This window comes from Copadichromis virginalis, linkage group LG19 (genome assembly GCF_057382275.1).
Source record: "Copadichromis virginalis isolate Kocher_CV1m ecotype Utaka linkage group LG19, C_Virginalis_male_GT1.1, whole genome shotgun sequence".
NCBI lineage: Eukaryota > Metazoa > Chordata > Actinopteri > Cichliformes > Cichlidae > Copadichromis > Copadichromis virginalis.
Genome location: NC_140636.1, coordinates 19,928,955 through 19,955,314, shown reverse-complemented (window position 1 = coordinate 19,955,314; position 26,360 = coordinate 19,928,955). Strand labels below are relative to the sequence as shown.

Below are 26,360 nucleotides of genomic sequence, written 5' to 3'. Positions count from 1 at the left end.
TGAGATAAACCACGATGTAGGGCTTGCAGCTGCATAATGTACATTAAACAAATAAACACAAAATACGAATAGAATGTGGATTTGCTGCATAAATTCAGTAGCAAGCAAAGGCCGTTGTGAGCCTGCAATCAGTTCAAATGACTATATGGATCATAAGTGCATTACTCACGCAAGCTTTGTATTTAACCCTCTCAAGGCAGGCGTTGCAGATTTGCAACAGTTAAAAACTAACAACCTGATTACCCCACATACATATTTTATGAGTTTTTTTTACTCAGAAGCACCACTGCAGGACTCGGTTGTGCATTAGCAACAAAAAATTTAATTTGAGCCTGAGAGGGTTAAAAGAAATGCCATTGCTAATTATTCCATTTAGTATTGTGTAAATACACCACTACTCAAAAGTTTGGCATCTCCTTGAAATGTCCGTGTTTTTTTAAAGGAGAGTACATTTGTTTTAGATTAAAATATTTCCAGTAAAAGACTGATTAGAGGAGTTTCAATTAATTCTCTCCAAATAATTCATAAATTTCGATTCAATATCTTTGCAGATGTCCAGAGGCTCATTCTCACTTTTCATATTAAAAGGCTAATTTATCATTAGAAAAAAAAACTTTTACCAGTCATTTAAGCACAGCTAAAATATTTGTGCTAATTAAGTAATTAATGAAAATACTTGTTGAGTGTCTGGAACGTTTGATTAAAGTCACAAATTGACCCCCTGAAAATAACTTTCTTTTGATTTTTGTACTTCTTAGAAATGACTGAATTTATTTTTATACAAGTATACATTACTGTTTTTTCAAAACAATATTAACTGGCAAGGAGAACAAAGAAAGGTGGGAGGCCCCAGTGGTAAACAGAGCAAAAAGATGGGTACATCAGCAATCTTGTTTGTTAAACAGAACCCTTAGAGTCCCCCTGCTGGCACCTTCATTATAGCACTCCTGAAACATAGCTGAAGAGGCAACTGCAGGGTGTACGCCTTCTAGGCAAAGTCGGAATGAAAAACACATATTCTTCTCTACCTGTTTGTACTTTTTTGCTTCAGGATACATGTAATTGACAGTAATCAGCTGCCTCTCCAGGAACTTTCTCATCCTGTGTTTGGATAATTCTGCAGCTGGTGACTGTCGTCGCTGTTCTGAAGCCTCGGTGAGTTCAGCATTTTAGCAGCAGTAGCTCTCCACCTGTTGCAGCTTTTGGTTAGAGTGCCAGTCAAGTTTGCAGCTCATCTCCAATACAGAACAAGCATCATCATTGCCAGTTGTAGTTCAAGAACTGGAGATGGCTGATATAGAGGACTGAAACAAAAGGAAACTGACCAGCTTGCCAATAGTGAAATGACAGTCAGAAAGACCAGAGCTAGATTTAAACTTATACAGAGGCCATTGGCTCATATTATTACCATATTCTCTCGGATAGTTCAAAAAAATAAAAATGAATCACAAAATATACGAGGGCAGCCATCCCATCATAATACCAGGATGGCTCACCCAGTTAGTCTATATGTAGAAAATGTTCCTTTGCTTATCTTAACCTTTTCAGTCTTGTATCCTAATTTAACTGATCACTATTTTTATTTTAAAAATGGACGTGATCACAAATATAGATATGTAGATATAAGTTGCTATGAGTGGGAGAGTACCTTATAAAACACACAGTTGAACTTCGTTGCTAATGCTAATGGATTCAGAGTTTGAACTCAAATTGTGGAGCAAACAGACTAATTGTTGGGGCTGTCTTTTTATCAGTTGTTACATGTTGTATATTGCACTGAAAACTGTAGTAGTCTACACTATCAGTGCGACTCAGCATGCAAATATTGCAAAAGGGCTGGATGGTTTCTTTGAAAAAGGTTAACGTGTTTTAAAGGTGGGAAACAAGACTCAGCACAGAGTAAGCATGTTTTAAAGTGGTTAGGAGGGTGTGTGGGACACCCACTTAGACAAAGGTCCACTGAAGAAATGTCAAGGTGACAAACTGTTCAGAGACAGCAGAGATGATTTACTGGTTGTAGCTGTCCTGTAGTGGTGGAGAGTCAGTCAGAGTAAAGAGCAGGTAATAGTCAGATTTCATGTAGAAAGTGAGAGACTGCTGGTGTTAAGAGGAAGCTGAAAAAAGTGAGATGGTATATGTGTGTGCATGTGAGTTTGGGTAAAAGAAAGGGCAAACAAAAACTGGTTAAAACGTGCGAAAGGTTAAGAGTTCGACCAAATTTATTGAGTCCTGTCTCAGTTTTTAAAAGCCTGCCCGCAATACATTAACTCCAGTGATTATGGGGGTAGTGGGGAGGTGCTGTGGTAAATCATGTCCACTTTTATACAGTGGCTGCTCTTGATGGATTGTGTTTGTTAGTGGAGCCTTGTGTTGAATGCACTTGAAATAGTCAAGATATTGCTAAATTTCAGTGGGTAAAAAGAGATGGACTGTATGTCTGTTATAATTGTGTGGCAGGATTTGATTTGCAGCTTCACACTGCTGCAGTTAGAGGCACTGCTAATGCCTGGCCAGTCAGCTGAGGGAATTAAAAAATGTATTTTTTTTGTTTGTTTTTTCCACTTGATGCATAGCTTGCAGTATAGAGATTGACAGTCTTGCTTGGCAGCACATTATTTTTTTTTTAAATTTGCTATAATTGAGTTTTATTGACACAATATGTCGTAAAGTATGAAAATATGCAGGAATGTCAGATTAAATATCTCAATTATTGGGATAACGCAGGAGTTGTTTCAAGGACGGAGTTTAAAAGTGTAGCATATTATCTTTTCATCATAGATATTTCCTTATCTCATTTGTTTTGTGACAACAGAGAGCTCCAATACATGAGTTTCAGCATCTTTATGTACAAAGAAAACTTTTAACTTTTACATAATGTACATAATCAAAGTAATACTCAATTATTTTGAGGTCTTGTTAGACTAGTGTAGCAGTAGGACCTTGCATTAATTTAAATTGCAGGTATTTTTGTATGCCTCCATTACACCAAGTTTTAGAAATTAGAGGTATGAATTTTCCAGTTTATTGTCAATCAGTGTCAAATTCTGCAGCTGGCATTGCACACAAAGTGTGTTGGTGCACTAGCAGTGGTAGTTCAGAGGAGCCTCAGAAATACCCTGATGTCAACAGCTTTGACAAAATGGCACTATAATAAAGACAAGTTCATATTTCCCGCATGTACCTTCAGCCATATAATGTTTATAGCTTCTGCTGTATTTCCCACTGGAACTTGCTGTTAAAATGAAATTAGTCTGTCAGCTCATTTCAGTTCGTAAAACGTTGCTCTGATCCTCCTTATGCCTGCTATCATGTTGGACACATGTAAATGTTTGTTAAATTATGTGAAAGTCTGATGAAATCAGTGATCACCTAAAATGATTTCCTGCTTTACCCAATGAAAGAAGAGCAATTGTTCATTGGGTGATTTCACATTTTTAAACCGGTAACTCACAAAACTAAAGAAAAGATAACCCTTACAGAAATGCCAACAAAAATATCAGGAATTTCATTGAAACTGGGGAAAGGAAAGAAAAAAAATTGCTCCCAGATTGTCAAGTACGTCCGCTGCAGCACAAATCAAATGTGTCATGACAAGTTAATGCCATAAATAATTTACCAAAATGAAAATTATAATATGTGGTTGCTGCGTTTCAATTAGTTGCCACTGGTTCAATGTCCCAGATGGACTAACAGAGTTGCACCCACATGTTATTGAGTCAGTGCTGCTATGATTATGGTCTAACACAGTGCCAGTAAAAACATGAGAGATGCTGTTTTTCCCATGTTTCCTTACCTCGCTGTTGTGACACTATTTCTTATTTGCAAAACAAAAGACAGGAGAGCTATTAAAATGAAATGGCATGTTTTTGGAAAAAGCAGAAGCCCTTAAAAGAGACTTCTCATCTTTTCATATACCAGACTTAAAGATATACTGAGGAATCACACTGGCCATTTTAAATCAGTGGTCATTTCCCATGCCTGGTGTTTAGTGTGATGAATGTATATTATAATGCAGTAGAGCAACTGTTTTTATATATGAATCCGCTGAATTAAATTTTTAACAACTGTGAAAAAGTTTTTGCTCCTTCGAGATTGCTTTGTTTTGCATATTTGTTACACTCATCAAGCTGATTTTAATGTTAGGCAAAGAAAACTAGAGTAACTACACAATGCAGTTTTAAAATAATACTGTACGCCAGATGTAACAGGACACAAACCTTGCAAAAAGTTAAACTTCTGTCTTGTCCGTCCACAGAGTATTTTCTCAAAAGTTTTGGTGAACATCAAGATTTTTGTTTGGCATATGTAAAATTAGCCTTTGTGTTGTTTTTGGTCAGCAGTGGTTTTCTCTTTAGAACTGTCCGATGGACACCATTTTTGCCCTTTTTCTATATTATTATTGTCAGAAACAGTGACCTTAACTGAGGTAAGTAAGGCCTGCAGTTCTTTAGATGTTATTCTGGGTTTTCTTGTGACCTCCTGGATGACTCGTTGATGCAGTCTTGAGATAATTTTGGTGGGAAGGTTCACCACTGTTGGACGTTTTCTCCATTTGTGGATAATGGCTCGCACTGTGGTTTGATGGAGTCTCAAAGCCTTAGAAAAGGCTTTGTAACCCTTTCTAAGCTGTTTCCTAAGATTGCAGCATGTGTTTTTGAGATCTTTCAGTCTTTGCCAAGTTGTTTTTAAGTGGTTTCTTGATTCACAGCTCTGGCAGTAATCAGGCCTGGGTGCGGCTAGTGATTGAAATTGAATTGAGTAAATGAAGCTATCGTTTAAAGATTGCCTTCTCTATTTACTCTGGTTATGATGATGATCTCAAACATTTAAGTGTGACAGATATGCAAAAAAATAAGAAATCAGGGAGGGAGCAAATACTTTTTCACAACACTGTACATTTAAAAAAATATGATCAGATAACTAGTAGTGTCTACTGGAGGAAGAGCAAACCAGCATCTCTGTCTTTGTTCAGTGTGCCTGCTTACTCTGTTGCAACGTGTGTTGCATCGGCTGCTGTCGCTACAGTTGATTGATTAGTGAGCAGTTAGGGACAAGAACACAGGAAGGTACCAGCAACTCAATCTACTGCCTACTTTTCATGATTCACGAGTTGACTGGTTCAAACTAGTTCTGAGCAAAGTGGCCTAAAAGCAGTTATTGTTCTTTATAAATGCTTGTTTTACTCTAATGCATTCCATCCCATAAGTGATTTGGTGATTTGAGTAGTCCCTGCAATGTGGACCTGAGTTAAAACATTCTAGTTTATATGCAGTCGTAGTTTCTATAGGGGAGAAATAGAAAGAAAAATAAAAAGCAGAAATGTGTGAGTTCCAACCCAGTTAAATTTAACAAAGCAGCTTTTATACAAACCAGGCGTCAAAGAGCTGTTAAATGAAAATCAGTTATGGCATGATTTGGCTTATGTACTATGGTCTGTTTCTATAGATATTTTCCACTCTCTAATAAAGCTAAACTGCCAATGGAGCCACTCTGATTTTAATGTTTCTGTTTTCTCAAAAATGAAACGGGTAAGAAGTATTGACTGAAATAAAAGAACAATCCAGTGGTCATTTTCAACCCACTTATGAACTGCTGGTCTGTAGTAGTGTTAAATTCCTCTTTCCTAATCACAATCCAGGATGTGCGCGTAAAGCAGGATGTTGTGCTTGCATTATAGTAGTGCTGAAAGTATCATGAAAGTAGCTAACGGGGTTGTTCAGAAGGTTGCTAGATTTGTTGTTAATTACTTTTTGAAACAAATCTGCTACATTGGGACTGAGTACTAAGATACTGCACAGCGTGTGATGTTATTTATTAACCTTTATTTAACCAGGAAAATCCCATTGAGATTAAAAACCTCTTTTTCAAGGGAGACCTGGCCAAGATAGGCAGCAGCAGGTGTCTCACAGTTACAGAAATTACTCAAACACAGGCAGCAACAACACACATGCAACAATAAGGGAAAGAATACAAATAAAATAAAATAAAATTCAATAAAATTCAAATAAAAATAAATAAATAAATAAAAAAATCAGTTAAAATGACAATCAATCTAATTGAAACAGCTGCATGTTATGGACTTGGCCTCAAGGATTCGTAGTACAGTGATTAGGGTACTTTTACATGGTATACTGTATTGTATCATAGTATATTCTGCCATACATTTTACTTTTGTAGGTAGTAATTGTTTTAGAGATTTGGTCAATGTCTTAACAGGATTTTTTTCCTGCACACAAAGGTCTTTGCTTTCCATTATAAAGGAAAATTAAAGGAATTTGTAACCATTTTTAAACCATTATTTGCATCAAAATAAAATTTGGTCCACCTGAATTCACAGGATCTGCAATGAATGCACCAAAATCTAACACAAAATTAAAACAATAGCGGCCTGCTTTCATGTAAAGGTCTTTGAGTGCTACAGTAGAGTAGAAAAGCGCTATGTAAGAACCAGTCCATTTACCATTTACTGTGTTTATATTGTGCTACATTTCTGTTAATTAACACTTCTTTGCAGACAAATGATGTGTTTATTCACCTGACCCAAGTGCATCTCTTGGAAGCGAAATATAGTCTTTCATTCCATTCATTGTACCTGCATGATGGATGTGAATTAAACTGGAAGCACAATACTTGACAGCTGTGAGATCCCTCGCCATTTTCCCCTGTGTGCTTTTGCATACTTTGATGGTATTGCCACTTTAGAAAAACTGCATAAAGGGATAACATATCTTTAGTCTGTTATTCATATAGTTTTTTTGAATCCTTCATTACTCACTGTGTTTACTGCATGCATATCTTTGGCCAAACAGAAAGCAGTTGCGCCCTTGTGAGCTGGATGGATATGTAGACACGCTGTGCAGCAGCACGTCTAAGATGATATTGGATGAGTCACATTAGCAACCACTGCATTGTTTTTCTTGGCCTTCATGCATTATTTATACTGTAGTTTGGGGTATTTTTAAGCGGTTGAATAAGTTAGTTGCAACACAGACACAACTCTACAGCGCTCTGCCCATGAGTCATTATTGGTTAACATCACTTGTCTTAAATTCAAAGTACTTCAAAACAGCAAATGATGATCCGCTAAAAGGGACAAGGGCTTCACCTTTTCATGTAGACTGCAGCACCCACGGTGTGGGACGGAGAGATTTCGCAGGTCTTTCCTCCCCACTGCTGTCAGACTCCATAATAAAGACTTTAACTGATCAAGCACACACATCCATACATATGCAATAATACTAAGTGCAATAATCCTTTCTGTCATCGTTGTATTTTTACTCAGTTGTATATAGTATTTGTATTTGTATTCTATTTTTATCTTATTGTATATTTATTTTATTTTATTCTACTGTATATAGTATTTTATTTTATTCTATTCTGTACAGTTGTGTACTGTATTTATTCTTATTGTATTCTAATTTTTGCCTCATAACTTTTGCACTGTCCACTTCCTGCTGTGACAAAACAAATTTCCCAAGTGTGGGACTAATAAAGGTTATCTTATCTTATCTTAAAACATTGCCTGTCAACTGTTTGCAGTAGCAGACTTCTCCACAGAGAGGAAAAGAGAGTTGTCTCCGTACATGTTAACGGTTAGGGAGAATATGTAGAACATATTTCAGTTTAGCATTCTTGGCCATATTTTGTTTGTGGCTGTGTTTGTGTGTCAGCCTGTGTTTTTTACATAGTTCATCCCTACATTTGGCTGCTGGGAGATTTGCTGAAAACCCTTTGTAGTGAAGAATGAGAGCCACTGTGGGCTAGCTCAGATACAACAGGAGAGCACTGTGCATTGTTCTCTTGTTCTGTTAAAGTACTTCAGTGTGCATAAAGCACTAGCTAAAAGTAAAAATTTCCACGTCCTGTGCTAATTTTAACTTTATATTGTTTTTTCTCGAGGGTCTCTGATCTTGTGCCCTACAAAGTGGTAATCAGCTCAGTCAGTGCAATCCATGGGAAACTACAGTAATTTCTGCTTTATGATAATCACATCTTGTTCAGAGTGGGCTTTGAAACCTGCTCTTTGATGAATGATTCATATGCACACGAAATACCAAACTAGCAATTTCATTATAATCATACAGCTCAACATGTTAGTTGTCTGCAAGAGAGAAGCCACAAACTAATCAATGTGTCACTCAATAAGAACAACTCAGATCTTGCTTTCTGGGTGCTTTGATGATGTAACAAAATAGGAACCCTGACATCGTGGTAAAACACTCAAAGGTATTATACAGGCTAGAGCTGGAAGGATGTGAGAGGCAGGTTACATACTGGACATGGAAATGGACTGGCACTTGTATAGTGTTTTTCTAGTCTTATTTACCACTCAAAGTGCTACAAAAACCACAAGGCACAAATCACCATGCAATCATACAGTATTTTATGCACTTTATCTACCTTCAACTAAGGCCTTTATCCATTAACCTAATGCCTTTGGACTGTGAGAGGCAGCACAGGGAGGCACAGTGGTATACATGAAGGTTCCGGTCTTGCTGTGAGGGAACAATGCTAACCAGTGCAATATCATGCTTCCCATGGTGCAGGTGGTATCCCAGGGCTAACACCGAGAGGCATACAATCTCGCACTCACACTTCTCCACCTGTGTCCAGTTCATCATTACCAGTAAACCTAACGGACTTGGGTTTGGACTGTGGGAGAAGAGTACTCTGAGGAGGAAACAGCTATCAGTCTGAGCTAAATAAAAGGCAGTTTTGATTATTTTTATTTTTTATGCCTACTATCAATACTGCAACTATGTTGACAAGGTCTTAGAGCCCATCTGTGACCACCACATGGTCAGAAGTGCACTAGCCTCCTCATGCAGAAGGACTAAGGATGCTAGTGCTTGCAGAATCAGAAACTCTCACATTTGGTAATTTCTGATTGCTTCCTCGAGACAACATCCCAGCTATCAAACTCTGGTTGAAAGGATGCCCGTAGCTTCAGTATCCATTGTGGCAGCAGAAATTGGCTTCAGCCTTAAGAATAAAATGAGATCTGATTTGAAAAGTTGTCTGTCAGCAGAACAAATGTTGCCTCTGCAGCAACCTCCCTCGGTACATTTAATTATGCTCAAGCAAGCTATCCCGTTAAGTCCACTGAGTTCACATTCGCCTGTTTAGGTACAATGGCTGTAGTGTTTTAGTGCCTCGGATGTAACTGTAGGGAAAAAAAATCTTTTATCTGCTTTTTTGGGTTTTGAGAAGTAAGCTTTAGAATTTCTGTTTATCTTTTCTCTCCATGCCCTGATAAATGAAAATTATGTTCACATTTTGATCAAGTTGTTCTTGAAATTATAACCCTGTTAAATCTGCCTTGTTACATAAAAAAATGAAAATTAGAATGGCAGATATAAATGACACTGAATTTTTATGAATAATAAAGTAAAGTAAAGGATAACCCATCATCAGGTGCTAGCCACTGCACCACTGTGCTGCGGTGCTTATGAGCAGCCAAATTAGCAGGCTAAACTACAATATTAAACCTAATGTTGTTTTACAAATTCTGCCATGCACACAGGATAATGTCATTAACATTTCTCTTAGAAGCTTCTGTTCTAAACAATTATTAATGCACTGGAACATCTCCTCACATTGGCATATTTACTCACTACTTGAGCTATACCAACAAAGAAGAAAAGCCCTCGTGGGATGTGTGAAAGAAATCATTCTCAGAATAAGGTTGAGATGTCTCTGAGTGTCACCAGATGTCTCAAATTGATGTTGAAAATCAACAGCTGGCATTTTTTTTTACTTCTTCAATGCAAAATGCTACATGTACAGTAAAATGTGCATAAAGGAAAGAGGTCTATATAATTAAACTTGTGCTTTTCATCATTAAAGTACTCATCTCATGGCCACAAACTGTTCCAGCATAGCAAATGAGAGGGGAGAACTTTTTCTCCAACTTCAGATACCACTCTGTGACTGAACAAACCATTTTCATGCATTATTTGTGAATACTGGGCTGCCTGTTCAGAGGTGTTGCTGTATGTTTGACTAGTGTAGCAAAGCTTCAAAAGAAAAAAAGGGGCTCAGTGTACAACAGCAAAATCACTTTCTTTAATGAGCATCAGGGAAGCCCAGTTGACACCTTCATTGTCATTGAGCAGCTCTTTAATCCCTGGGATAATGGTTTCACACTGAAGGCTTGTGATCCATTTCTTTGATAAAATCTTTTAAAGTTCACGTTGAGAGACAAAACAGTGCTTTACCTTACTCGCAATTCACGGTATACATGTCAAGTGAGTGGAGCATCTTCATCAGAAGGCATCCCTCTGATGGTACATCAGTGTTTGGTGTCTGGCATTGCTAGTATCTCGTCACATATTGTGAAAGCGTCTCAGCTCAATGCTAAATTTGTTACACGAACAAAGCAAGTTTTTAATGGAGATAACCTTTGATATTTCTGTAGTCACATGATCTCAGTCAGCTAGACTAAGAAAAATCTGTTAAACTGCTCAGTTTCAAATGCAGTTAGGCAAATCTTAACTATAAGATTTGCCTGTCACTATGTCAGTCGTTTCTGCTCTGCAGGTAATAATTCATGCTGCTGTTTGGCTTTCAGTAATAGCTGACGAGAGGGAGAAGTGAGTTGATTTAGATTGGATCTCTCTCCAGAGAAGAGGTTGCATTTTTGGAGGTCTTAAGGGTCGGTTTCATGGGCAGCACTTTAAGTTAATAAGCTGGATCAAACAGTTGAACCAAAATCCTTGCTTGTTTACAAGTCAGGGTTTATGCAAAAACATATTAATGTACCAGCATCTTATGACAAATGCAAAAAGCCTCTTAGAAACAACTCATCTCCCACTTAAAGCTTACAGCAAGCAGGGTGGGTGGCATTTTCACAAGAACACTTAGCTGTCTCTCCTTTTTTAACCCTGTTTAACCTTTGTCGCTCGTTGTTAGAATGAGACTTAAGCCTTAGGAAAACATGACACCTGTATTAATGTAGCTGAAACATTTGAGAATAATTAAGTGTCGCCATACTCCTGTTTAAAGACCGTTTAATTAGGGATGTAGTATTTGCCTTGCCTCTGTTGGTAGAGGTCTGTGAATGACTGTGTATACACACACAGCGTTTTGGGATTGGCGAGAAACGTGTGTGGAATTCGGTGAAGGTCTTAATGAAAGTCAGAGTGCTTAGTGGACATGAGGGCTCCTCTGATGGAAATCAATGTGGTCTTTTGTAGCAGGGAGAGCAGCCAATTCCAGGCCTCAGCTGCCTGATGTGGTGTTGGCAGACTTTGACGAACATTTAATGACGCGTCACTGGGCTGGACAGGTAATCGATTTATTTAGGCAGTAATGTATGTATCCCTAGGTAAATCTTTAATTAATGGGCAAAAAGATGAGGACAATTGTGATGCAGAAGGCCAAAGAGCATGAAATTCCAACAAGGTAGAAGGGTGGCTTTCTCATTTCCCTTTCAATTAGCTGTTAGTGCTTCATACTCCAGCTGTTTTGCATTACGTTTAGATATGTCTTTGTTTAGCTTGATCTTCTCTAGACAAGATCTTCCATGGCCAGGAGTTTAACTGCTATTGTTTTTGTTTTGCAGTTAAAAGATAGGCATAAAATCCTTTGCGCAACTTATTTCAGAGTATTAAAATTCTATATTCTTATATTCTGATGTGGAGAAAAAAAGAAGTGGCTTGATCGCCAATGCAAAAAAAAGTTGGCAACATGAACTTTCTGCTTATTAATAATCTGTGGAGGAATGTTTTAATTGGTATGTGGAAGGGGTGTGTCTGATTTATGTGTCTTCAGTGCCTGCTGGCTGGATAATAGCCTTTACTGTTCAAACTAACTTTGCTATAGTGGTGAGATGCAGAGAGCTACACAATTTTAGTGTTTAATGTTTAAATGGTCTCTTCTTGTATGTAGTAAAAGAAGAAGGGGGTTTGTGTGACAGAGGAGGATACTAGGCATAGGATGGCCTCTAAAGTGAGCAGCTGAAAGAACAAGAAGATTGTAGAAGTTCCTAATTACCAAACATTCGGACAATTGCATTGAAACTTGGGATGATTAAGACATAGTTTCACTAATCACACTTGACTGAACCACCAGCAGCACTGCCACTACGCCCAAAGACCACATTAGCCCTCTAAAACCTTGTGTGACTGACGTATTGGAATTGTCAATTTTTTCTGAGTGCAAACATTTCACAACCATGATGATTTTAGTGAAGGCCACACCAATTTGCAGGTCTGGCTGAGCCAAAGATCTACTGTCTGTATGCTTACCCTGCTTCCACTTTTCATGGGTAATTGGCTGCCTTTATGGACCCGTGCACTCCTCTGAAACAAAGGCCACAAGCGGCACATACCTCATGTACAGGACTGTTCACTCAAAACAGTTTGCTGTTCCATATGTTTCTCTACTATGTTTTAGTTCCCCATCATTAATGGATTTTGAAGGTATTTCAGAATCCCCACTTTAATCTCATTAAAACAAAAGTTAAGTTAAACCTTAAGTTAAACAAAAGTTAAGTTAAACAAAAGGTTCTGGATATTTGCAATTTTAATAGTAAAAGAAATAACATGGGTGTACACAACTAAGAGAGATGTATGTTTATGCATAGGCATGTCTCACTGACAGCTTGAGTCAAGCCTCATTGATAAATCCACTAAGCATTTAAAGGATTTTAGAGTGTGGGTGGGATAGAGTTGGATTGCTCACTGAGCTGAGATCTCTCTTCTCTGTTCTGTTCTCCAACTGTGTGCACAGCAGTTCATGTGTTTGTTATGCACCTGATTTTGTGGGTTACAAAAATAATTTTCTCTGGGAATTTGTAATAGTATTGTTACAGTCATTTTAATTTATTTTAATTGAAATGGACCAAACAGATTTATAAAACTGATATATTATTTAAAGATGTACAAAAAATCATAAAAAGAGCATAGACTCACTCAGCTGCCAGACATACAGTTGTACCCTTGTTCTGACTAACGTATGAAACTTTCAGAATGCTTCAGCAAGCTCTCTCTTTTTTTTTTACTTAATGACATTCTGTTGGAAATTGAGAGTATGACTCTGTTCATTTACAGTGAGTTCAAAATGTATTCTGACCCCTTATTTCTTATGTATGAGGTTTTATTTCACAGAGCCTTCAGCTGTAAAAGAACATTTCTGAGCTTTGCTGGTAGAAAAATTTATTGATTAATTGAACATAGTTTAGAAAGCATGCACATTTGTTCTTCATGTCTGTGTAGATCTCAATAACAATTTGGCCAAAAGATCATTTTAGAACTGACTTTATATTACAGCCAGTGTTTATTATATTATATCACTTCATTCCATCTATACCATGATGCTACTGTAGCTACTAGTTAGCTCTGGAAACAAAAATCAATTGACAGTCAATATGACGATAGCGAGGGTGAATTTATTGAGAGCAGAAATGTCTTCGCGCTTAGAAGTACAACCAAGGACTTGCTTTGACAAAAGGGCAAAGACTACATGCATAGAGGAAAAAGAGGATATATAGCCTAGGAATAGTGTTACAAGAAGGGGAAAAAGGGAAATTATGCATCTTTGGTGGCTCTGTGGATGATAAAAAGAAAGAAAAACAGAATTGCGGAAGTCAGCACCTGCTGAATTGTTTGAGGTTAAGCTGGAAGCAGAGGCATGTAATCAAAGGACACAGCGAGGAGGGAAAAAAACCAACATCTACTGCTCATAAAGCATAGGTAAGGCATTATAGCAGCTGAGTTATGTGACTGGACACGGGTGTGCCATGCACAGTTGCACAATCTTTTGAAAGAGAAAATCCCCTTTCATAAAATGGACTAGAGTGAGTCGTGGTTCTACATGCTGACTGCAATAAAGAATAAACACAGGGCATGTTTGCAAGTGAAAATTAACTTGAGCTCCACTGGAAATAAATTGTTGCCTTCTTGCAGTACAATTGTTACTGTATATTGATTTTTGAAAAGTTGTTGTTGTTGAAAGTTCAGCAATAATCATTTTCATTTCATGTTTTAAGGTATATTCATATAGTTTTGAGCGATAAACCCATACTTCAGAAGTCCTCTGCACAGTGGGGAGTCATGCTAGAAGGATCACTTAAGCATCACGTCAATTATCAGGCCTCTGTTACGTGGCTAGATAGAAGACACTTTTGAGTAAAAAGCAAATAAAAACTCACATGGAATGAACCAATAAATGCTAAAAGAACATTGAGCCCACAATGACAGCAACTTTATGTTCTGATGAGAAAGATATTGACATCTCTGATCAAAATTCTGAACACTGTGTAGTGTGAACAACAGAGTCTGTAAATCATCTCTGATCATTGTCCTTGCAATGAAGCATAGTGGTGGCAGCTACTAAACTTACAGTAATTGTTCTCTGTAGCAGAGGTGTGTTGACTAGTCAGAATTAAGGGTGAACTGCAGCCAAATACAGAGATACTTTATAGTTTACCACTCATCACTCATCACTCATCAAAAAATCTAAACAATAGTCATATTAATGCAGTCTGCTTTAAATGTTAGTAGAAATCTTTCTGAGTAAGAAAACATGTTTAATATTCTCCTGGTCTCATTTTGGCTGAAGCCAACTGTAAACTGTTTAGTGCAATGAAAGTCAGCATATACAATCAATCGCTCTTTAAGGCTCATTTGAAATGACTGCAGGATTTATGCAGGGGTCTCCTTTTTAGGCAGCAGTGTATTGGTCTGTGACTTTGTAGTAATTATCCATGGACTAAGGACAAAGTGAAAGAGGGAGAGCGTACGTGTGTGTGTGTTTGTGAGTGTGATGGCATCGTTGGAAGATAGGGGGTACATAAAGTGAGAGAGAAAGTTTTTGCATCTACTTTACAGTATCATGCTTCTATTCGATCTTGCAATAATTAGTCTTTGAGTTTAGAAGGTGAAGACAGAGTCAAACAAAAGTAGACAAATCTGCCTACAGGTAATTATGCAGTCTATTGATATCCAATAACCAATTCATATGGCTCCTTGGACTTTCATACTATCACTCCAGTTCACTCTGTACCAAAACTGCAGATGCTTTGTTGACATAAAAGTGGTGAAGTTTACAATGGTTATTTATTTAGTGAAATGCCTCAGTGTACTTTATTATTGCTGCAGAAACTCCAGTAATAGTTGGTGATTCAACTATAAGACTTTCACTTTCCTTTTCAGCTTGTCTGCTAGAAAAAAAAGACTCAGCCTGTACAAACGGTTCATCAAAATACTTTTTAGTCTAAAAAGGCAAGATCATACAGCGTTTACAAATTTTAATGAAGGAAGCAGACTTATGACTAAGCTGGACTAATAAAGAAAAGGGAGTGCAACGTGGATGCTAAATCAGTGCCAGAAATTAAATAAACAAAGCAATGAAGTGTATTTTACTGAATTTCTTAACATAGTCATTCTTTGCAACATGTACTCTGAAAGTAAAATGAGGATTTGCTATTTTTGCAGGTGAGCCACTGAATGGTAGGACTGCTCCTGGGATTCCTAAAGGATACTGGAGCTTCTCCTGGATAGCTGAGGACAACCTCAGTTTTCCCAGTGACTCAGTTCCTATTTCCGGTAAGTGAGGTTTTGTCAGCCCTCCTCAAACAGACCACAGATCTCTGTTCCCAGTTGTCCTCAACACCTGGCGTCAGCTTTCCCTCAGCACACAGTAAATCTCTGTCTTGTCTGCTCTCTACAAGGCACAAAATTGAGATTTTGTTGAAGATAGACACGTATTTATTCTTGAATTCACACACTCAGACACACGCATCACCTGTAAGGTGTTACATTTCTTACAGGTGAAATTACAGCAGAGATGAAATGAAACAATGCATATAAAAAGATACAGTTCTACATAAGCAGTTTAATTAAGACAGTTCAAAACCTAGAAAAAGCTGGAAAGAGTTGTTTTTTTTATTTGAGATGTGCTCATTTCAGTTGGCTGATACAATATCTTGGTTTGTTTTTTCTAAGTGTGACCTACAGATTCAAATTTTTTGCCAGTTCTTATTGTCTTTCTAACAACTATATCTTATAGCATATATGAGCAAAAGTAAACTTTTTTGTCAAAAGCACACTAGAAATAAGCTAATTCCAGACCCTGGCTGGTTAATCAGTGTGTCTCTAGTAAAAATGTACATGTAGCCAGGTTGTTTTTTGGTATAAAATAAAATGTAAAATTCTCTTCCATATAAATGTAATGGAAGAGAAATGGGACTAAAATATCTAGCATGAGTCTTTGAAGAAGGCTTAATTTTAAATAATCCATCCATAAAATGGCCAAAAAGTGTTTTTATTAATAAGTGAACTCGATGTGTAGAAATCAATTAGAACTTTGAAAAAGTTTGCTCTGAATATAAAACAGCAATGTCAAATAATGAAAATCTATTTCTTTCTCTTTGAATCCTGAAAGCAGCAAGGCGTAAAGAATTACTTTTTTTTTCAGATTTATTTAAAATGACAAAACTGTTGAGACCTTTGAAGCTTTAATAAACATAAAAACAGATGCTGCATGTGAAATGAACTTTAAAAGACAAGTACACAGTCAAGGAGACATAGTCTTATGTACTTACAACTAAGATAGTGTATGCAATAAAACGGATATGCTTACATGGGATATTATAATGCATGGCTTTATCTATTTTTCTTTTTTGTCTTTTGATGTGGAACATGTCTTAAAAAGTCATTAGCAGCATTAAACATTCAATCTTTTCATAGACATCACTAAGCCTTAAAGCTGTGTTAGTAACAGATCTGCAGTCTGTTTAAAAAAAATAGTTTTCACAGGGCAGTTTGGACTTAAGTATACACTTACTGCCTCCATAGAACCTTAGAGAGTAAGTAATAGCCATGTGTTGATAATCACAAGAACTTCACTAACTCGTCATCAGAAAGTGTGGCCACCTGAGATGTTAAAACAATGCACTGCAAAGCAAACAATTTGCACAGGAGTGCACCAGCCAGCAAATTCACGCAAAGATCAAACCATTCTGTTTGGGATCAATTAGCATGTTAATTGTTAAAGTTTATAACAGTACCATAAGAAAAGACTAAACAAGTATGGTTCATTTGGAAGGGTAGAACGCTTCTTTCTAAAAAGAACATGACTGCATGGCTTCATTTTGCATGCTTGCATCAAAACAAATCAGAGATTTTTGGAAAAAAATGTGAGATGAGACCAAAATGGAGAGGTTTGGCATTAATCAACAAAAACACCTCTCAGCAACTGTCAGGCACAGTAGAATCAGGTGTTGTAATAGTGTGCAGAGAGCTGTGCATAAATGCAAACCTACGAACCTCAATGAACTGAAACAACGCTTCTGAAACAACGTGCCAGTTCCTCCGCAATGATGTGAAGTCCTACAGAAAACCATTCTTCAAATTGTTGAGAAGGTTGCTCTACAATCCACTTGATCACAGAGTATACTTTGTGTACTCTATACTAGTTTTAAGGCAAAAACATCTCTTTTCACATCATTGTACTTGCATATGAAGCAGTTTACTGCTTTGCTGCTGGATTGGATATACTCAGAGCTGATAATTTGAAATTAATTTCACAGACACAATTGCAATCACTATTTTGTAACTCCTGACACACATTTTAAAATCATCTAAAATATAATGTCATGTAAATCTGCTTAAGGGCCATAATTGATTAACCATTCCTTTATTTGTACATATTCTGTGTGTGAAAAAGGCTAAGAGGTTTACCCACTCCACTATTCGTTCTCAAGGATCCTTCAGGACCCTTGTTAATGACTTTAATTAGTCATGTTTTGTAAACAAGAAGAAATTAAGTGGGTTGATTTTGGCATTATGTTTAAAATTAGCTAATCATAGTTCAAAAGCAAGCTTTTAGTGGGCCAATCAAATCTGAAGAGATGGCAAGAGAGGAAGAAGAAAAGAGTCATTTTCAAGACCATGTCAATGACACTGGCCTCAAAGGTCGGTTTTCTGTGCTGAAGCCATTCTAAATGTAAAATGTTTGAATGAATAAAAACACAGTTTCTTGCAGCTGTTGTCTTAGAGCATCAGTCAAAGCTGATGCTGAGACAGCAAACCCAAAAGTGACTTTGAAAAGTGATCTAAAGATGTCAGAGTTCAGTATTACATCACTTGGTGTGAGCATCTGTGTAACCCTTTAGGCGCTTGTGTGCATCTTTGTCACATCAACCCATTCGCATCACTCGGAGGTGACGGCTCCAGCAAGATTTTTTTTTGCCCATTTCCAGCCATCCTGGAGGGTTGGAGGTCATCCTGTAAGTGATGATTCAAACTCCCAATAGCACCAAACTGTCACCCAGCTGTTTATGAAACACATCTTTGACAGTGGATCTCTGGGACCATGCTTCAGCTGCTCGTGGCTCTGACAGTCCACAGTGAATCTGACTGAACTGGTGTCAGTTACACAACAGATTGCCATACTGTTTTTGAATCAACCAGCCTGTCATGGACACAGCCAAGTACATTTTTCTGCTATTTCATGCAATGACAGCTCTGACCTATTGTCTCTAGTATGTTAACAAGCCCAGAGAGGGTTTATTTTTATTTTTCTGTATGGTGATTAGTGAAGTGAGTTTGGCTGGAGCAGGAAGGCTTACATCTGGACAGTAAAAGCTTGATGATTACAAATGCTGATGTAGAGTAATGGTGAGCTTCAGTGAAACAAATTAAATGTTGATTGAACAGACAAGAACAAATGTACACTTTTACTAGTACTCGTTATAATGCATTGTATTCTGTCAGTATATAGGCATTCTTTCCTTCCTATTTGTTCTTTGTATTTCATTTCTTGGAGAGATTACATTTTTAAAAGCCAAAAGGAGTCATGACTCTTTGGTTCTTCTGATAAATCTCCAAGGGACTTTTAAAGATTGGCTGGTTTTATATTGTGTAACATAGCATCAGAGGGTGCTGAGAAAAGGTTTGAGAGAGGACAAGTCACAACAACATGGCACGGTGAACTTGGCTGTAGGCTGCAGCGATAGATCTCTGCTCTCCCTACAGCATCTGCTGTCCGCTGGCATTTATTACCTACCACAAAAGCCAAAAGCACAGACCGACTGGACCTATGCCACCATACTCTCCCTCTCTCGCTTCGATTAGCAGCTTTAGCTGCGAAGATACAGGGCAACTCATCTTCCTTGTTTGAATTTCAGTGCTGGTAAACTGATTTTATTGCCCCACTGTGTCAGTGATGTCAATAACGTCACAGCCCTCAGTCTTGAAGTCTTTCCTGCTTCCCATCAACATTTATGTCCTTCTTTGAAAAATGGCAGCAGGAACTGACCATAGCCATATTCTCTTTTGCTAAAACCTTCCCATATGCCGTCTTTATCACTTTAGACCTGTTCTCTTCATGGAGATGGATTGTCCTGCATCAGCTGTGCCTGCCAGCTGTAACACAGGCATTCAGATGGATGCTAGCCACTTGAGGAGTTGCTGTGCTCCACAATGGAACATCTGCCTCACTCAGCTGGTAGTGCTGTTCTTGTGTAATGAGACACAGCGCTGGAATAAAACACATTTGCAAAGGCAGAGGGTTATAAAGGATAGAACACTGGAGCAGGTGCTTAAATGTGGCTGCCTCTTGGAGTCATATCATTTAGCCTTTCCAACCCCTACTAGTTGGTGCGCTGTTTTATTTCCACAGCTATTTAAAGTGGTGAAGTGCATGGAGTTAGGCTCCTCTGAGCATTCGTTTAGGTGTAGAAGTCATTCAAACAAATTAAAAAAAAAAAAGTTCCTCCAGTGTTCATGCAAGGGATATCTAGATACATTGTAGATTCCAGGATGAGGCAAAACTATAGTTTAGTATCACATTCAAGACCCGTTAGAAATTTGTTTTACTGAGGTAATACAAAAATCACATCAAATCTTTAATACCAGCTCTTAGTATCACGTTCCTCACGAGACTAAAACCTCATTAGTCTCACACACATTGTTTTCTGAACACTTTCCTCCCTCTTTTTAAGCCCAGACTCAAAACTCACCTATTCACATTAGCCTATTCCACATAAATTTTTCCATCCTGCTACTTTAATTTATTTTATTTATTTGCTCAATGTTTTATCCTTATTATTTTGTAAATGGTTATGTTTGTTGTTGTTATTGCTTGTGTACAGTGTCCTTGAGTGTTTTGGAAGGCAGTTTCTTAAATAAAATGTATTATTATTATTATTATTATTATTAAAGTGGATATTGTGTCTAATAGCTAGGAAGTAGTGAACCTACCAGGATGCTGTTTATATTAGAGCCAGAAAACCATTTAATATTGTGGCTGCACCTTCAGACTCATGAGAGGGAAAATAGTCCACTTCTCACCTCATGCCTCATCTCCTGAACAAAAGTCACACAAAAACGTGCACAAACATGCTCATTTATTCTCAATATTTTTACAATTACTTTTATGTCATCAGATTAGAAATGTGACCCTCCCATATCCGGATAACTAACAAGAGCCAGCTAAACAACATTGGTTATATGCTAACCTTATGCTAGCTAATGTTATGCATGAGTATTGTAAAAACCATACTTTCCCTGTGGCGAACAGTTTGATATTAAGCTCTGTTTACAAGCTCTGTTTTGTAATTTTAACTTATTTTATGTATTTTATGACTACTGTTCTTTTTATTAATTTTGTTTTTTGTAAGGTGACCTTGGGTTTCTGAAAGGCGCCCTCAAATAAAATGCATTATTATTATTATTATATTGCACAATGGTTAATTAATATGTCACATATGAGCTATGACATCTTTATTTACTCAGCATCAAAGACCAGAAGCAATAAATGCACTTATAAAAACATTTCACTTATGCCAGTGAATAGAAGCTAACAGAGGCTAACAGTAGTTAACAGCGGCAAAAACAGTGCGCTACTGTTAGCTCAGCATATGATGAACAACCTGCCTCAGTATGGCACTGAGCCATATTGGACTCCGTTCACACAGGTTTACAGCCTCTTCCAAATTAAATAAAGGCTGATGGGTTAGGGTTAGGGTCTTCTCACCCAGGATTAATAGCTGAGGTAAAGATAGCAGCCACCATAGCTGGGATTAGGCACTTGAATAGTGAGGGATAATAAAACAGAACTCAGTTCACTGGAATCTACTGACTTTAGTGGTGAAAATTTCAAACACTTTAACTTCAAGTGGGATTGCCAAATTATTTATCCTCGTGGTCTGTGGTGCTGCCTTCTCCAGAATGTTTTAGTGTGATTTATTATTTGATTCATTTATTATGTGATATTAAACTGGTACATAGCTTGTACCAGTGTGTGAATGTGTGTGTGAATGGGTGGATGACTGGATATGTAAAGCGCTTTGGGGTCCTTAGGGACTAGTAAAGCGCTATATAAATACAGGCCATTTACCATTTACCATTTGTGGTAAAAAAAAACAAACAAACAAAACAAAAACAAAAAACATTTGAAGCACTACTGTTTTTTTATGTATTAGCTATACTAAAAAAAAACAATTTTATGTGGGGAATATTTTTTTTCTAAAAAAAGACACCCACCAACTAAGACAGTATGCTGCTGGTTACATCCACTTAAAGACCGTCACTCTTTATGCAGCCTTTTACCTGACTTGATTTCTAAATGCTTTGTGGCAGAAAGACTTTTCAGCATCTGTTGTGTAGAAACCAGCAAATATGCAAATGGTTACTACGGTATTGTTTTTGGGAGTCAGTGGCAATTGACTTGTTGTGTCTCTGAAGGATGAGTATGTGTAGCTATAAATTGTATTTCACATCTGGCATCTGACCGCAGTCTATGCTTCTGTTGCAGCTTTATTTTTGGTTGGTCATTTGTGGGCTGCTCTAAATAATGGGACCAATTTTAAAATTGGAGTGGATAAAAACAAGGGGTCTGTCATGGGTGGAAATGCAATGACCAAATTAACAGGGTTTGCTGGCGGATGTGCTGCTGTTGTTTACAATTGCTTTGGCTTGCTATTGAATTATGAGAAACTCACAAACTGTTATGATTTTAAAAATCTACTGTAAAGCAAAGGGTTTTTTATGGGTTTGGGTTTTGCTATTTTTTTTCTCTATCTGCAGAGAGTTTATTGTGAAGAACCTCTCTTGACCCCCTGCCAGCTTGTCACCTTTGTAGTTTTGAAAAGTGGATGCTATGGATGAAGCAAGGGAATAAGTTCACAAGGAATGGGTTTACTGACATTTGACTTTGATCCCTTCTAATCCGGGATCAGTAACTGTCGCATGCAGTTGAGCGAAGAAATACAGATGAGTTAACCACTTTTACCTTCATATTCCTAGCAAGTCACATCAAAAATGTTACTGTTAAAAAAAGAACTTTGAAAAATACTCATTTGTTTTGGGACCAGCACTTGTCGTTTTCAAGTCAGATTAGGAAATAGAAAAAAAATAAACAATATGGGTTACAGATTTTTAATTTATTTCTAGTCCCTGTTGCACCTTCTGTTTGTCAAAAATCACTTGCCACACATCCATTCATATGTATATATTTTACAAAAGGCTCCTGCTTGCTTGATAGGAAATTAATTTGCTTCAAATGCAAATGCCATTAAACAGTCAAATGGATACATAAATAAGCTCAGCCGGACAGAATCTCATTGTAATCAGGAAATAAACATATCCATCATGTCAATTAAAGGGTTTCATGGGGAGATTTGTCAGCACAGTTACAGCTCTCTAGCCACAAAGAGACATCCATTGTTAGATGTAATTTGCTTGATGTCTGCACTTCTGTGCAAATACAGCATCTCATATTTTTTCCCAGTATTTGATCAAATAGCGCTGCGCTGCTGGGAATTCAGTAGTTAATCTGTATAGAAAATTAAGAAGGCCGGAGTTGGCTCACATCTCTCTGACCTTGAGCTGTGTACCACAAAGCATCACTGAATCCATGCTTTGTTTGATAAGTAAGGTCAGGGTCATAATTTTGTGACAGGCTCATTAAGCAGTCACACAACATTGTTAACAGATTCAGTACCGCTGGCAACTCTGGGAATGCTCTGCTTGATTACCAGTAGCCCTAAGATTCACTCTTGTCTGTTTAGATTTTTTTTTTAATTAATTAAATATCTTTAGTACATTCAAGCACACACATATTAAATTCATTAAGATCAATTTCTGGCCTTGTTTACAAGGATCTCCTAACTTTGATTAAACTAAATTATATATGTATGGGATTTTATAACCAGCTTGCATAATTTGCTCTGATAACCTCAACTTCCTTTACAGGGTAAATAAATTACAGGAAGTGATATTGATTCTTTTGACACTGTCAAGCCATCATTGCGTAAAAGATTTAACTTTCTCATAGGTAAATTTACAATGGGTAACTAGTGACTTACTAGAGTCATTCATCAGCATCTCATTTTTTTACACCTATCATTCAAAGGTGCAAGTTCATTTATTCAATGATTAAACAGGAGGAAAAAAAATTGACTCCCCTTTGTACTGTGTAAAACTGAAACCACTGTTCCAGGTTAATAACATTTTAATGCAAATGTCTTGTGTGTATTTAGAAGCTATTTAAAATTAATCATCAGTTGACTAATCAAAAGATCATGTTTTCAAGTCTGCATGGTGATTGACATTTTAAAGGCAAATTAGTTTGCTGAGTGTGGTTAACGTTGGCAGTGCTACCAAAAAGCATGTGGAAAAAAGTTTGGGCCACACCTCATAATTGTAAAATAAAATAAAAGTGTATAAAATCTAGCACCGAGCCATGCAGTCTGCCTTCACAAATATTTGTAAAAGAGTGACCTGTTCTAAAAAGCATGATTTGTGAAATTTCTTTTATACTTGAAATACTCCACGATAAAATGTGATATCATTGCAAAGTGAACATGTTTATGAACCATAGCAATTCAGCCATGAAGTGGCAGACCAAGGCCATGTCCACACTAATATGTTTTTGTTTGAAAGCGCGTCTTTTTCTCTTCGTTTTGGCCTTCTGTCCACAAAGAGACGCCGTTTTTGGTCAAGGAAAACGCAGCGTTCTGAAAACGCTCTACAAAGCGGATACATTTGACAATGCCGTTTTCGCATTGCAGTGTGGACAGTGAACCCGGAGCCTTTTTGAAAATGATGACACATTTTAGTCATGTGATGCAGTCATGTGACCAATTAAACTAAGATAGCGGAGGGCATTATACAGCAGTTGTTTTGTTTGCTCTCAATCTATCAATGATTAATATCAGTTTGTACATGCTCCAGATAACTTTTCTTCAATTTCTTTAATTCTCACTCGCTTTTGCAACTTTGTACTTGTGTGTTACTCGCAGCAACAACTCCACCTCATTGTTAGTCCATTTAAAAAACTCGGTGCTTTTCCTCTACATTTTGCTGCGATGTTTCAAAGAGACGGAAAGTAAATAAATGGCAGACAGAAATGAGGTAGTTTGAATCGTCTTGCGTCTCACGCATGCGCAGTAAGCGTTTTCAGCCGTTTCAATTTGGATGCACAACTCTGTGAAAACGGCTGAAAATGAAAACACCGTTTTCAAATTTATCCGGCTAGTGGTGACGTGGCCCAAGTAAAGTTACAGAGCAGGGTCACCAAATGCTGAGACATCTAATGTAAAAGTCACCAATGCTCTGTTGACTCAGTAACCACAGTACAGGGAGTTCCTTCTCTGAGATTAATATCAGCACAAAAACTGTAAGCTGGGAGCTTCATGGGATGGATTTCTATGGCTTTAGGTGTGAGTTATAGGTGCCCCAGTAATTTGGTGCATATAGCATACGTCAATTACTACACTAACATGTAGCTGTCATTTGTCTTAATTTGAATCTTGCTTGGACAAATTCATTTTCCAACAGGAAGGGAGAGCAGTAATTTCCTAGACAACAGCAGGACTGCTTTGTTTATTTGCAAAATGTGAATATTATACACCACAAAAAAATCAACTGCAGGCTAGTGAGGATAGCAACAAATCCTCACTGCACTTACAATAGATTTTTATGCATTAAACACACAAGTTTCCACAAACTAATTGCAGCGTGCTACGTTCCCCCCCCCCCCCCCCCCCTTTTTTTTTTTTTTTTTGCATGGCAGTCGGTGGTTTCAAGGATTTCAAGGTTATCAAGGTAGTTTGGTTCTGCCTTTGAATGAACTTGATAATCTTTCTTAAAAAGAAGTGGGATGCAAGAAGCACTAATTGGTCATTTAGGCATCACAGATTTACGGTCTTTAAACATTCTCTGTAGATTTACATCTTTAAAGCCCATGATGCTTTATCGCTTCACGCTGTTGTATCCAAAGCATCCCCCCATAATCTCGGGGGTATTGCTATTCATAGATTGTCTTTAATTATCAACAAAGCCTGTTTGTTCCTGAGCCCTTCCTGACCTTCAAAATACAAGGTTTGAGTAACCAAGAACAAAAAAGACAATAATATTGTGATTGTGACTGGGATACATGACCGATTTAATTACATTCAGTTAAGTTGAACTTAATGGAGTGTAGATCAGAGAGAATAGAAATTAAACCTTTTGAAATGGAATAACTGTGGTGGCACATGGGAGCTGTTTTGATTGAACTTCCATTCTACTTCAAAACAACCTGAACTATTGGATTACTTAATCATGCCATAAAACACTATGGGTATTTTCACTGAGTCACTACATATGACAGCTAGAATGAATTCATTCTTTAATTGTTCCATAACAAATATTTGTAAATGCTTTACAGATTCCTTGATCACACTGAATAATCACTTATAAAGATGGTTAATTCTGTTTGTTTTAAGCACTTATAGATGCGCAAGATGACTTTTATTGAAAATGGGCTCCAAAATTTAATTTTTTTTATTTTTGCCTGTCACGTTTGGTTCTTTAGCTTTCAGAATTATTGTCCGAGGGCCAAGAAAGATGCCCAACGGATTTACTTTACCAAGTGGATCATCACAGCCTTGCCATATTGGGCCATTTGTTATTATTATTTATTTATTTTTATATTTTAAGGATAGCGAGCCTTTATGATGCATCCACTCTTCTACCACGTTTTCTGTGATCTTCAGAAATAGAGATACATTTCACCTGAGTTATTTAAAACCTGTGCCTCTTTGAAGTCATGACTGAGAAGCTGTTATTTTCCTTTTTCTTTTTCTTTTTTTCCCAAAATGGAAATACTGATTAAGCACATAAATTCTTGAGATAAATTCTGAGATATTACTGTTTAATATTGAACACCTGATTCAAATTCAGTCCGCACTTCTAGCAATTATGCTGTGCTCTGGGACAAATCAAGTATTAAAATGAACTTTTTAACACAAAGATTTTTCCTCACAAATCTGCTCCTAAGTAACAATAGATATTTTTCTCTGGGAGAAAGGAGGAGAAGGGATTTTGTGAATGATGCTTAGCTTTTCTATAAATAGCTCTTGTTTTATA

The 26,360-nt window shown here is 37.3% G+C and overlaps 1 protein-coding gene across 2 annotated transcripts in view; it reads left to right on the top strand.

Annotated features, from left to right (window-relative positions):
• Window positions 1–26,360, top strand: part of alk (ALK receptor tyrosine kinase) — a 435,104-nt gene that overhangs the window by 143,689 nt on the left and 265,055 nt on the right. For both annotated transcript variants that reach the window (XM_085442295.1, XM_085442294.1), the window contains exon 2: window positions 15,438–15,548. In XM_085442295.1, coding sequence (XP_085298421.1) covers window positions 15,438–15,548 — 111 coding nt within the window. The remainder of the gene's footprint in view (window positions 1–15,437; window positions 15,549–26,360) is intronic.